Consider the following 13,340-nt stretch of genomic DNA (forward strand, 5'->3'; position numbering starts at 1 on the left):
AATGAAAACAATGAGGATTGCCACTTTGAAAGTGCAACTGGACCACAAATTCAAAATTGAAAATCGCTTCAACAATGAATTTACCCTGCAAAGAAATAATTGTCTCTTAACAAACTGCCACACATATGGCAGCAATGCACTAAGCCATCGTGACTCATTTACAAACAAGATTAGCAGAAGTGGATTGGTTTAAAGTGGTCGTGATATACAAGGATATCATGCTTTGTTTTTTATAAGGTACCAAGTCTCTCCCTTTTTACAGAAATATAAAACTCTTATCTTCAATGCACACTACTGTAGTCTTAACATTATACAGCAAAATCAATTTAAAAAAAAAAAAAGCTTTATTGAAAGAAATCAACATCCTGCAAATTCTTTTCAGTAATCCGAGTCTATGTGTACAATTTTGTAAAGACTTTAAGCAAAATCTTAATGTGGGTATACATGTACATGTATATGGAACCCCCAAACCAACTACAAAGAATGCACATAAACTTAATTCTGTCATGAGTTGGTCAATTGGAAAGCTTTTTTTTTTCTGGAGTGTGGAGCACTCCCTGGTTAAAAGGATTCTCTAAACGGTCGCCCACGGCAACGGTGTCCTATGAGACAACGCAGCCACTGCTGTTGCTGGACTCCTTGTCCGTCGGATTGACAGGAACCTCCTTCACGGGCTTCGGAGTGTCGTCCTTCTCTTTCGCTCTCTGGGGGACGGTTGATGGAACGCCACAGCAATCGCAAGAGAGAGAAACATAACCATTGTAAGCAAACTGTTTTCAGGGAAGTATACTAATAGGAACATGAATATCTGGTTTACAGATATGACATTCACTATACGCTACAATTGAATCATGTACAGTTACTGATCCGTGTTATCAATGCCTATTGCAGCAGGTTTGTCCGGCATAATTCTGTATGCCGAAAGCGTCTTATTCTATTCAACAAAGTCATATCAAATGAGTTTCCAATACACAAATGACTGTCTCCAACCAATAATTTCTCACATCCTTTCTTCAGCTAACAGAGAATATTGAATATTATATCATTTACTTATAATTTTGAAACATCCTCAAATAATAAAACATATACAAAAGAAGATATCCTCATAATCAACGCAGTCAAATTTAACACACTGTGTATGTTGTCTTTGATATACAATCAAACAAAAAGGTTGATTCTCACACACACAAAAAATCTAAATGAGTAACTTGTGGAATGTAAACTTTTTGGTGAAATGCATAAATGATAACATCCTTCACTTTTTTATTTTATGCAAAATTACGATCCAATTTGTACCATTCTGTTCATGAGATGTGTTTTATCAAATATGTGACCCTGCACCTCAAAACAAACAAAAAGTCGCTAAACATGAATTTTTAGTTAAGACCATATTCTGAAAGAGCAGACTTTCAGCTTTAAAATGATGTATAACTCAAATCAAATGGACTCTCCTAACCTATCTAAATATTGGAAAGAAAGCACAAACTAAGGAAAAGTGTGAACTGAGAAAAGAGGCTCTGAAGTACAGTGTCTATTCAAGCGCTTAATCTTTACCAAACAGTGCTGGCTGTGCGATGAATGGGACAAAAAACAGGAAGTAAACCACCAGAGTAACAACAATGAAGGGATTATCAGATTAAACTGAAATTGAGCATGCCTCATTAACACATTCTGTCCATAATTAATGCCAACTTTCAATGCAGTATCATTATCCTTTCAAAAGTTATTAGAGTTGAAAGTGAAGAGTGTGGACAAGGTTTTTCAGAAATGAAAAAGGGATTCTAAAGACACACCTAATCACACTATTCTACCAAAAATGTTCGAGATAAACTGTTAAAAAAAACACACTTTCCTGCCCGTTTTATGGTACCAAATTTTAGCATAATGTAAAAGAAGACCCGCTCTTTCAGAAAATATGAAAAAGTCAAGTTCGGCTAGGTTGACCCATTTCACTTATTTTCAGTCTTCACACAAAATCAGTGTGTGCGACTTTATGTTCGTTTTGAGGTGCACGGTCACATATAGTAAACTTGGAAATGTGATGTGGGAATGAACCTCAAACTCATGTAAGATAGTGTGTCTGTGGCTTGTAACCCATTCTTCCTGAAGTCAGAAAAGAATTCATCAAAATACACAGCTGACATGTCTGCCACCAACAATGATGATTATTTTCTCTAACAATTAGGAAGACAATATCATTTGAAAATGAAAATCAAAAACTGATGAGCTAAAAAAAAAGACCAAAAAAAAAAAAAATGATTTGGTGATGACCAGAATCGAACAGATTTCCAATTGACCTGTTTTTCTTAAAGTAAAATGATAAGATGCATGCACACACCTCCTCTGGACTAGCATTGGCAACTTTGAAGCCGCTGTAGGTTTCTGCTGTCCAGTCCTCGGACTTGCTCGGCATCTCAAAATCCACTGGGCTGGCCAGACCGTACGTGGCCTTGGTGGGAAGTTCTGGCACCTCATCTGGGACCTTCTGGTAGTAGCTGGATGTGAGAATTGAGCCATTGAATGCATGGGGTCTACCTATAAAGTTATGCATATGTCTACTTACAGTATGCACAGACCAGACTCACATATCACAAGGGGGTATGTGATTATTGTCATCTACAAAATAATTGCAGTTACAACAACGGCAGTGAGAAAATAACCAATCACTTGTGAGTATTGAATTTATTGCCACAGTCATTTCAATCTTTCTTATACAAAATAAATGCAAACAGGCCTTCATTTAGCAACCTGAAGTCGTGCTGAATTGAAATCAGTATCACTGGACAAATATCACTTCCCTTGACTGGCTACGTAATACATCATCACTGCAGTGAGATTGTATGCACATATCAAGTGTTGATATTGTACACAAAAGTCTTCTCTTTATACAACAGTTTAAAACAAACTGCCAATAGCTTCCATCTTTGTCAAAAGGATGTGTAAACATCTGCAATAGATAGTATGTTGCATGCTGAACGGACAAAAAAAATACAGAATTTCAATTTGGTTCTTTTCCTCCAAGTTGCAGAAATTTCAATCCAGATATTTTTCTAATATCACAAACTTAGTTTCTAAGTGACTATTCAAAGTTGAGAGTTACAAGAAATACACAAAAAGTGACTGGCATGGCCATCATATATCCATTTACATTAAGATAATCACATGGGTAAATGTATATCATGAATTATGAAATGCATGCATCATTTACACAAATGGAAATGTGGCCATAAATTTTACAATTGCCAAATGAGAAATGAAAGAAGTATCTTAGTTCCTCTTCCTTAAAAAAAAAAAAAACAAACTAGGAGCAAAAGTGGAGTCTATTTCTTGACTAAGTTAATACTATTTGCATTTCAGTAACATTAAATGATGCGTGGTATGGGATATCTATTGGAAAAAAAAGATGGTACAGACTCAATCAGTTGTTCATACCTGTGAGATAAGAACAAGAGCGCCATATTGATGATGCTGAGGTACTCACATAAATCCATTCTCTCTCTCTACTTTTTCCAGGTTCCTCCTGATAAGGGGGCCAAGACGACGGAAGAAGGCATGCTCCTGTGGTTTCGCACTCCTCCCTGGGCCTTTGGTAGAGGCATATGTCCGTCCCAACTCCTCCGCCTTCTGGTATTCTTCAGGGAAATAAAACATATCACATATCTTAACATCTCTGTCATCTACATTTCTCTGGTGCTTTCTTCCCCTGGAAAAGATTTACATTATTGTTATGCCTTGCCAGTCTTCATGGTGAAAGAAATCCTACTGTTTTATCCATATATTTCAAAGTTTAGTGATCTACTCCATTGGTACAGAGCAATGGTCAAAGAGTTACTATGAGACAGAAGAAAGTTACAAGCAGATTGCATGAATATCATTCAAATCCCAGTAAAATGATCCACACCAGTACACAAGTGTAGAAAGCATGGAAGCAACTAACTTCAATTCTTTCTCAAAGTTTGTAGACTTAAGAATGATTCACTTTCTGTATGCTGTATGCCACAGCGATATTCTTGATTTCTTTATCTCATTGTCATCAATAAAGGTTTACAGTGGCCTGGTGGATATAAACTTGAAATTATCAGCTGCAAACCAAGGAACATATTTCACTAAAGTGTTCTTCTACCTGCGAATGTTCATCATCCTTTTGGCGAAGATGACCTATAATCTGTTGAATCCAAAACCTCCACTTCCTCTTAGTGTTTCAATTAATAAGCCCATCTCTACCCCCCCCCCCCCCCCCCCGCCGCAGTTTGGCATATTAGTTTAATCATTATAGAGATGTCCCTTCATCATGGTAAAGTCATATGTCTGTGGTATGAAAGAAAGGTGAGGTAGAAAGATGAGGGAGAATCAGTTATTCATGCAAATCTTATTCACCATAGTATCAATATTTAAGTGATGTTTTACTGACTTTCATAACATAATTTTTCTCAAACAATAGACACACATGGGTTACATAGTGAAGTCTAAACATTTGTTTGTTGGTTGTCTTTGTGGTAAAACATCTGATGGCAAGCCTAAGTACTGTTAACACAATCTTAAAGGCAATGAGGTACCGCAGAGATAAGGCATGGTCGAGCAACATGGCTGAAAATATTACTATAACCATTTCAACATCCTTCAAAACTACAGGCATGATCTCCCCTTCTTAGCAATTGACACCCCCCCCCCCCCCATACACACACTATCCTAATCTTTCTACACTACTGACAAGTTCTCCCTTCTCACACAAACCTTAACTCCTGAAAAAATGTGGCAAGGTCGACTTACGAGTCTGACTTTCTTTCGCCGACCTGACCGCAGCACCACACTTGTCCTGAGCCAGGAGGGTCTGGGCGTGGTAGCAATGTGCCTGCAGTTGGGGGCCAGAACACATGACAAGTGATGACCACCACAATAAGAATTGCATGCAGGGAACATTGTTAACCCTGCTATTAGAACAATGTACAGTACTCGTTGCAGCTCTAACCCACATCTCTACAAGGTTATCCATTACATGTGACGCGAGATATACAGAAACCACTCTATGAGATGATAAAGAGCATGCAATTCTAAGGGGTATCAAAAGTTTATTTGATGAAAATCGGTTTTGAAATGGCTTAGATATTCAAAAACAAGGTGAAACAAAGAGATCCTAATAAAAGGCGTGGCCTGTCGCCTTTTATTATCATCACTTTTTTTGATATCTCAGCCATTTGAAAACCAATTTTCATCAAATAAACGTTGAATCCGTCTTAAAATTACATGCTCTTTCATATTTCATAAGAGGTTTCTCATTATCTCACTTAGGAATGTTCAAAACATGATCCCCATCTCAACCAGTACTGTACAGTCCCTTTAACTCGCTGAAGACAAGACCCGAGTATACTTAGGCAGGTGTCTATGGGAAATGCGTGTTGTAGCAAAATCAGCCCGTCCTCAATGGGTTAATAACACAATGATAAATTTTTGTTTAGACAATTTAACATAGGTATTGCACTTTTTTTCTTTTCAACTTTCAAATATATGTTCATGTAATATGTATTACAATTATTTTTTTGTGATTATTGTATTTGAAAGAATTTGTGTGATATCAGAAATAAAATTAGAAGTGAACTGAAATGAATTGAATGAACATCATTGTTACTTTGAAGCACACATAACTTGAAAATCTGTTAGTCTGATTTCACTCTATTCAATACAGCTAACTTGAGCATGGAGAGGATTTTCCCTTTAACTCACATATGCCAAGTAGAATGTGGCCTTCAGCTGCAGGTACTTGCGCCACTTGTTGACGAGGGTCTCCTCAACTGCCTTCAGGGAATTGTCTGCTAACTTGAAGAGTTTTCCAGTCTCGAAGGCAAGGGACGACACTAGATTGGTGGCATGCTTCATTTCAATAGCACGGGCCACGGTGACTGGAGTGCAGAAATCGTATGCAAAGAAAAGAATACGATTCTGAGCATACAGCTTTAAAAAGATGATCCACCTTATGTGGGGTCCTTTATATCACTAAATTGAGTCATGATCATACAATGTAGAACACTATGAAGTGATGCTCAAAAAAGTTACAAATTTATAGTTCCAAACATAATGAAATGCCCCTTCAAACTACTTCACCAGGCTTACCCTGGTACTAATTCATAAGATTTGCACCATTCGTCACCAGTTGTATTGTTTTGATAATCTGTGGTCCATTGTGACCCATGAACTTAGCCCTGTGACCTTAGTCCTCTGACTGCAAGGCATAACAACTACCCACGTTTATCTATGTATGGCCATACATACTTAATAGTGTCATTAAGGTACTTCAACTTGGTTTGTGATTAGTAGCTCTTGTGGCATAACTGAGCATGGTCAGTTAGATTAACTGTTTGACAACTACAAACTGGCACAACTATCAAGATGATAAAGTAATGTGTAAGAAAGAGCTAAAGCTGTGCAGAAAATTGTACACAGCAGGAAGAACAACAAATTGAAAAATTGAATTCTTGAAGATAGGGCAATGAACACTGATAAATTTTGAATTACAACTGTACTGGGAATATAAATCAACACACCTTCCTGTGCCTCTGCTGTACACTGCTGGATGTATGCCTTGAGAACGTTTGGGTCGAGGTCTGTTCCATCTCCAGTCCTCTCAAACAGCTTTGCTGTCAGGGTCTCCTTGTTTGGAAATACAATTTTGCATAGAAATCATTATAAAGCACCTGAATTCCTGATGATGTACACATGTTGCTATTCTCACTCACAACTTGAAGTAAGGTGCAGTAAGTAAACTGAATTAGAACAAGAATAGTCTCAAGTTTGTGTAGGAGAAATTACAGATTCAAAGCATTCATTGAAACTACAGGTACTCAAACTCTCATAAGATTTGGATAGATGAGGTAGAACTAAATAACTCTAAGTGCTTGCACAGGCTAGGGGAAGGGTTTACCCTCCAATTCTACCTATATCAAACTCTCACTTTGCCCAACCAAGCTTCAATATCTGTAGGAGCATGTACCTTTTTCCATTTATGGTTTCATGATTACTGGTATCTACGCTGAACTGACAGGCCGTACTTGTAAATTTGTTTCATGGGAGTGAGGTTCTACAATTCATCCAGTTCCCAGTAACCAGTTCTATTATTCTGGTAACTTCAAGTGAATCTTGTGGGAGACACCAAAACTTTAGTTTTGCTATTCTGGTAAAACTTCAAGTGATTTCTGAGAAATACCCAAGACTATTTTCAGAACAAGTGGAGTGCTATCATCAGCAAAGTATGTTCTCCTACCGATGTACTTACATCAATGTACTTAAATATCCCAGCTGCTGATCGCAAGCATTTGTGAACTTCTTTGGCATCATTGTCTTCAATGCTGTAGGACAAAGCAACGTATCAAAGTTTGAAATTTACAAAATGAATGAATTATGATCTTTGACATAGAATCTCACAACATTTTTTCAATTTATGTTTGCATTGCCAAACACACAGACAAACACCAGATTTTATCAGGATTCCAATGTCAATCTAACCTTAGTTGTGGTGACAAGAAATAACTAAGTAGGTACGGATGGATTACCACTTTAGAAAACATTGCCTCAAATACTACTATGCACTCAATAAAAACAATACAAAGAAATAAAGCAATACTGGTAATAGAATAAATGAACAGATAAATGAATGAATGAAAGAATACATGAACAAGTATTTAAATCAATGACTATTGTGTCATGAACTGTAATCCCACAATGGTACCATGACTGTAATGATGCAAGCACTATTTCTCATTCCACCTCTGACCATTGCACTTGCAAATGAGAGTTTACCAGATATCAATTAGTCATTGAAAAAAAAATGACACAACAGCAAACATTAACCCACTGAAGACTAGTCCTGAATATACTCAGGCAGGTGTCTATGGGAAATGCATGTCCATTGTTCCTTAGAGCAAAATCAGCTTGTCCTCAATGGGATAAACTACATTAGGATGAAGTCTCGTATAAGTTTCCATGGTCATTTGAACTCACTCTTCCTTGGCCCCTGCCAGTGCTGCTGCATGTTTGGTGTGCCACAGGGCAATGTTGAATAGAATCATGATTTGCTCAAAGACAACGTCATACTGGGAGCTGCAAGAAGAAATGATTGAAAATCAGCATTCAGCATCAACACTGGAAATTAATATCTATGCCTAAAGAATGGTCCTCCCTCCTCTCTTTTCATTCTAAACATCTGTAAGAATCTATTCAATGGGCTCTGCTGATGTATTGCACTCTTACACAGTTGGTTAATGATAAATGGAATTGATTTCTTGGAAAACAATCTTTGGAACAAATTTACATATTTACAGAACATATTGAATATGATGAAATAGAATTCAGATATGACTCATACAATACCACACATGCTAAAGATAGAAAGAGAGAAATAAAGATAAAGGTTGTGATTCATCAAATTTAGAGGCGAGAAGAAGGAGTAAATAAGAAATCCCACCTGTCTTGACAACAAGCATTTCCTACATTGGTACTAATAAGATCAAAACACACATCACAAACAATTCTTACTGTTGTGTCATCTGGTAAAACTTTATATGTTATAACAACCCAAAACAAACCCAAAAAAGCAAACAAACAGAACAAATCCCACACACCAAAAGACATATAATTGTACTCAGATTTAACCCTAATCAGGCCGGGCCTTTTTTGGCTATGCTAAAACCGGAGGGGGGTGGATTCTGCCCCCCCCCCCCCCATCAGGCCAATCAGTGGTGCGATCACAACGAAATTTGGCACGCGTGACACCCACGTCGTAATCTACAAGATTGTGTCATAAGATATTTTGAAACAATCAATTTCTAATTTTAATTAATTATGCAAATTAAGTGCAAGATCATATTTTAGCCTAATTAAAAGCATTGAGAGTCTACTTTTTGGTATGTGTATCTGTTTTAACATGTTCAACAATTGTACATCACAAAAACTTCCAAAAGTCATTTAATTTCTTATGTATTTTATTGTTTTCGGAATTTCTTATATATTTCTTTGTTTTTCGACTTTTGTTTTTTTCTTTGTTTTTATATTGGAAATTGTTACTGACCACTTTTTCTACCATAATTAGCCTAAAACTAATCAATGAAAGTGATTAATTGCAAGAATAATCAGGTTTTTATGACTTTCATGACAGAGCGCCATTTTCCATAGGAAATGTACACAAAATCACAAAATTGTGCCCGTTTTGGGGTGATATGCCATTACAAAAATGGGCGTGGCTTCAAAAAAGTACACGCGGACGTTGCAAATTTGGTCTCAAAAGTTGCGCGAGACTTCAACAAAGAAAGTCAAGAAGCCTCGCGACGAGGCCTTCTCGCGTTACAGAATTATAGCGCGAAACGTCGAGGGAGGCGAGGGAAACAGAGAGATGGCATCACTTTTCATTTCCATCATGAAAAAGAGTTCAATGCCTAACTTTCAAGCAAATTTGAACTCTTCACAGGTCTCTGTAAAGTCCTCTTCACAGAAATCATAAAAACTTAAGAATCAAGACTGAATACAAACTGATTTCTTGCAGCTTCTATCCTGCATTGTTCTTCTTCATGCAATGTATTGCACAATGTGGCTGGTTGATGCAGTTTGCTGACTATTGCTATTCGCCTTGGGCAAACCACGAGGGGTCAGCATTATTCGCCCATTTTTTTTTTATCATGCATTAACAACCACTTAAAAGAATCTGTAGCATACTTTGTAGTAATACGGTCTCATTCTCTTAATATGCCTTGATATGAAATTGTGACATTTCATGACAAGATTTGATGGCAGTGGAAAAGATACATAATTGATGCGGCTACTCACGTGTGCTTTTCACCCAGGCTGTTGGACCATGTGAACTTGATGGCATTTCTCAGTTTGCCATCCTGTGACCCACTGGCCACTATTTCCTGCTCTTGACCTCCTTCTCCTTCACCCGACCCCTGCTGGGATATGAATCATTTAAAAAAGAATGAAAATTTTAAAAATGCACCAGTTCCTAATGTGCCCTTGTGAATACATGTGTATGTTCCACACATTTTCCATACAATGACATGCTGGAAACACGTTATGTATTTTGCCATGATATCTTCTTTCTTTTTTTTTTTTTTTTTTTTTTTTGAATAGCGCATTTGGGCATTGCAATACCAGTGGGAAAATAAGGATAAAAAGAGCAAATATTTCACTGCTATATTTCTTGTCCAAATAACGATGTATACTCTTTCAAATATGATGTGTTAACAATGGAATAAAAACATGGGAAAGTTGTCATAACTGGTAAAAAAAAAGGGGGAATCAATCAAAGGAGAATTTACACATTAACAGTAGTTACAGTATGGAAAGGCTTGTGATGGACAGCTGCTAGTAAAATCAAAGAAACATCTGAATCTCTTTGGCTACCGGTACATCCTTGCACCCATTGTCTTAAGCCCACCTGGTGAAGCCTAAAAAAAAAGGTCTATACATATAGGGATTTCGATACTATCAGAAGTAATGGGTTAGTATGAAAGTCTGATGGCATATTGCATAGTCTGCTTCTTGCAAAACACTCAACAGGAGCATAACGTCGCTGGGGTGACAAGACCTTGTATCTGCAATTTTGGTGAAAATGACTTTTTTAAAATAATGGTCAAATAATGTGTTAAGTGATGGCCTGTCCAAATCCCAACTGTCTTACTCCAAAAATGAAGCCACCACGGCATGTCAAAGGAAAGGCTATCCCATTTGCCACAGTGCTTAAGCCGCCATGTTTTTGGGCTCTCCTGAACATTTGACATTTTGTAGATACAAGGTCTTGTCACCCTAGGGACGATATGATTTATCTCACCTGGGAAACAAAACAATCAGAATGTCTTCATTACATTCAACCAGGAAGTCAGGTACTAATACATGAACTTGCAGAAGTCCTCTGAATGCTATGGGCACTCATTTCACTTCTAATATTTTTAATCAAATGTGTGGCAGATGAAAATTACATTTTATGGTCATGGGCATTAATCACTGCAAAAAACAAAACAAAAACAAAACAACAACAACAACAACAACAAAAACATTTAACATTTATAAACACAAACTTACAGACTGTGCAGCTGGTTTTGCATTTGGATCTGTAGTGGGCTCCACAAAGCCACGCAAAATGCCAAGGTACTTCTCTGCAGCAGCATTCAGAACTGCTATATCTGTGTTTGGGTTTGGAAGAAGAGCGAGTAGAGCTGCTCGTGCAGTCTTGGCTTCACTGTAAAATAAGTAGAGGTCAGAGAGAATGAAAAACAGATTGATTAAGATAATATCTTGGTACCGTACATGGGGATTCACTCTATATTGCTTTGTAATTGGAAGTGTATATTTGGAAGATAATGGTGCTTATGGCAAGTTATGACTACGGTACTCATGATTATGGTAATTATCAGTTATGTTTGTAAATTCAGATGTGAATTGTATTAAGCCTGTGCAAATCATGATTCCAAAACTCAACTTGATAACTGCCAGACATGCATATATGCACTGACATTTGTTTTGTTTGTTTTATTTTTCCATCTTAGAAGATGGCTGGATACAATAGCCTATATTTAGCTGCAATAGTTTACACTGGTTTTCCATGGGGTTCAGTTGCATGTACGGCGAGACCAAGTCACCAGGTTAAGCACCCTACTCTTTGCGATGAATGATTGCAGCAGGATCTTTTACATGCATGAGCTTGTGACTCTCTCACACATGGACATTCATTTTATGTCTTTGCCGAGGGACAGTGTGTTTTTGACCTCTACTTGGTAAGCTTGGAGAATGGAGGGGATGGAAAGAACTATAGTCATACCATTACCAGTATGACTTCACAGTTTCGATTCATATTTTGTGTTTGCAAGAATGACAAGGTCATGATAAGGATGCTAAATCACATCTGTGGTAATTATTTTTTGATTTACAGATTTTCACATTGCACATTATTGCATTCACAACAAATATCAATCCTACTACTTAGGCCTACAAATAGTACAATACAAGTGTATCAACATATCAAATGAACAAGGAAAAATATTCATTATTAATCAGACTTCATCGTTTGTAATGGTTGTTTTTTTAACAGTCGACTGACATTTATGAGTATATTATTGTAAATGTTCTTTCCATGCTAATTTATTATTTTTATTATATTTATATTGTCTCAAAATAAAATGCATTTAGGACCTAATAGGGCTATACTTGTGACAGGTGTCTGAACAGCCAGGAGCCGGCAGACACTTTTACAAACATGCATGCGATGAGCTCATTTGAATATTTGCCACTATTTCACAAAAATATGTAGACTGACATTAAAGAGCAAGCTTCAAAATTAATGGTCACTCAATATACTTCACACGAATTAAAACAAATTCATTTGGCATCGCTACCCATACCAGCAAGCGCAAGGACTTGATAAGATAAAGAAAGCCTTACTACAACAACACGAACGCGTGGGACTAAGCGTAAGCGTTTTGATTGCAGTGTCGCTATTCTATCGGCGCGGTGATCTTACCTGCAGATATTCCTGGCAAGAGGAGTGCTGGCTTGTTTTCCAAGATCAAAATTTACTACATTCGTAGCTTTGAGCGGATTTCTGTGGAACCAATGCGCCATTTTTATACAAAGAAGTTGAAATTTCCACTTCACTCCCGTTTACGATATTAGACTTCTAAGGCTTTTCTTCCACACGAATTTCCGACATACAATAAACATAGACCTAGACTTTATACCAGCACCTGTTAATATATTCGTATATTAGCACTAAAATAATCTTGTTTAAGAAAAGAATTTCATGAGAAAACGGAGCTCAATTGTTCATTTATTATTTAAGGTAGGTCCTCCGTAGTCTAATATTCTTAATATCTATTGTCATTACAATCAGTGAACTCCAGGCCAATTTTGGATAAACAAGATTATGTCTTTAAAACTAGACTACGTAAAGTATTTGTTCATCATGAGAGGCTGACTGACAACTGTGAGGTTGACGTCATATTTATCTTCAGAAATTACGATTTTTCAGTACAATGTACGGTTCAGGTGAAGACACGTGAAACTTTTGTTTCATGACAAAATGTTTTTATGCTTAATCTTTGCAATTTTTTCGAAATTTTTAATGTTCTGTTCAACTGCGTCTATTCTGCTCAGTATCTATAACTCTAAGCTTGAAAAGGTGGGATGAATTTTTCACTCTATATTTTTATTGTATTTTCGCTCATTTCAGCTGGGTGCTGGTCGGCAGACATCCAACAGCAACTGGAACTATCTATCTATGTAATAGTATTCCATAAGTTTGGGTAGAAAAGTACTTTTGCAATTTATTAATTTGTCTTTAAAAAAATGACTCGAGGATGATA

The 13,340-nt window shown here is 37.0% G+C and overlaps 1 protein-coding gene across 2 annotated transcripts; it reads right to left on the minus strand.

Annotated features, from left to right (window-relative positions):
• Positions 1-462: 462 nt before the first annotated feature.
• LOC140229521 (BRO1 domain-containing protein BROX-like) lies at positions 463-12,667 on the minus strand. 2 transcript variants are annotated; one of them, XM_072309778.1, is made up of 11 exons: positions 12,500-12,667; positions 11,065-11,221; positions 9,811-9,929; positions 7,993-8,091; positions 7,268-7,340; positions 6,540-6,645; positions 5,722-5,897; positions 4,771-4,852; positions 3,482-3,632; positions 2,339-2,495; positions 463-704 (listed from the first exon to the last, which is right to left on the minus strand). In XM_072309778.1, exons 1-11 carry the CDS (start codon positions 12,598-12,600, stop codon positions 603-605), a joined length of 1,323 nt encoding a protein of 440 aa, XP_072165879.1. In that variant the 5' UTR covers positions 12,601-12,667; the 3' UTR covers positions 463-602. The 2 variants fall into 2 exon arrangements, with proteins under 2 accessions (XP_072165879.1, XP_072165871.1); XM_072309770.1 differs by having other exon boundaries at positions 9,811-9,932.
• Between the last annotated feature and the right edge of the window lie 673 nt (positions 12,668-13,340).

This window comes from Diadema setosum, chromosome 1, assembly GCF_964275005.1.
Source record: "Diadema setosum chromosome 1, eeDiaSeto1, whole genome shotgun sequence".
In the NCBI taxonomy this organism is placed as follows: Eukaryota; Metazoa; Echinodermata; class Echinoidea; order Diadematoida; family Diadematidae; genus Diadema; species Diadema setosum.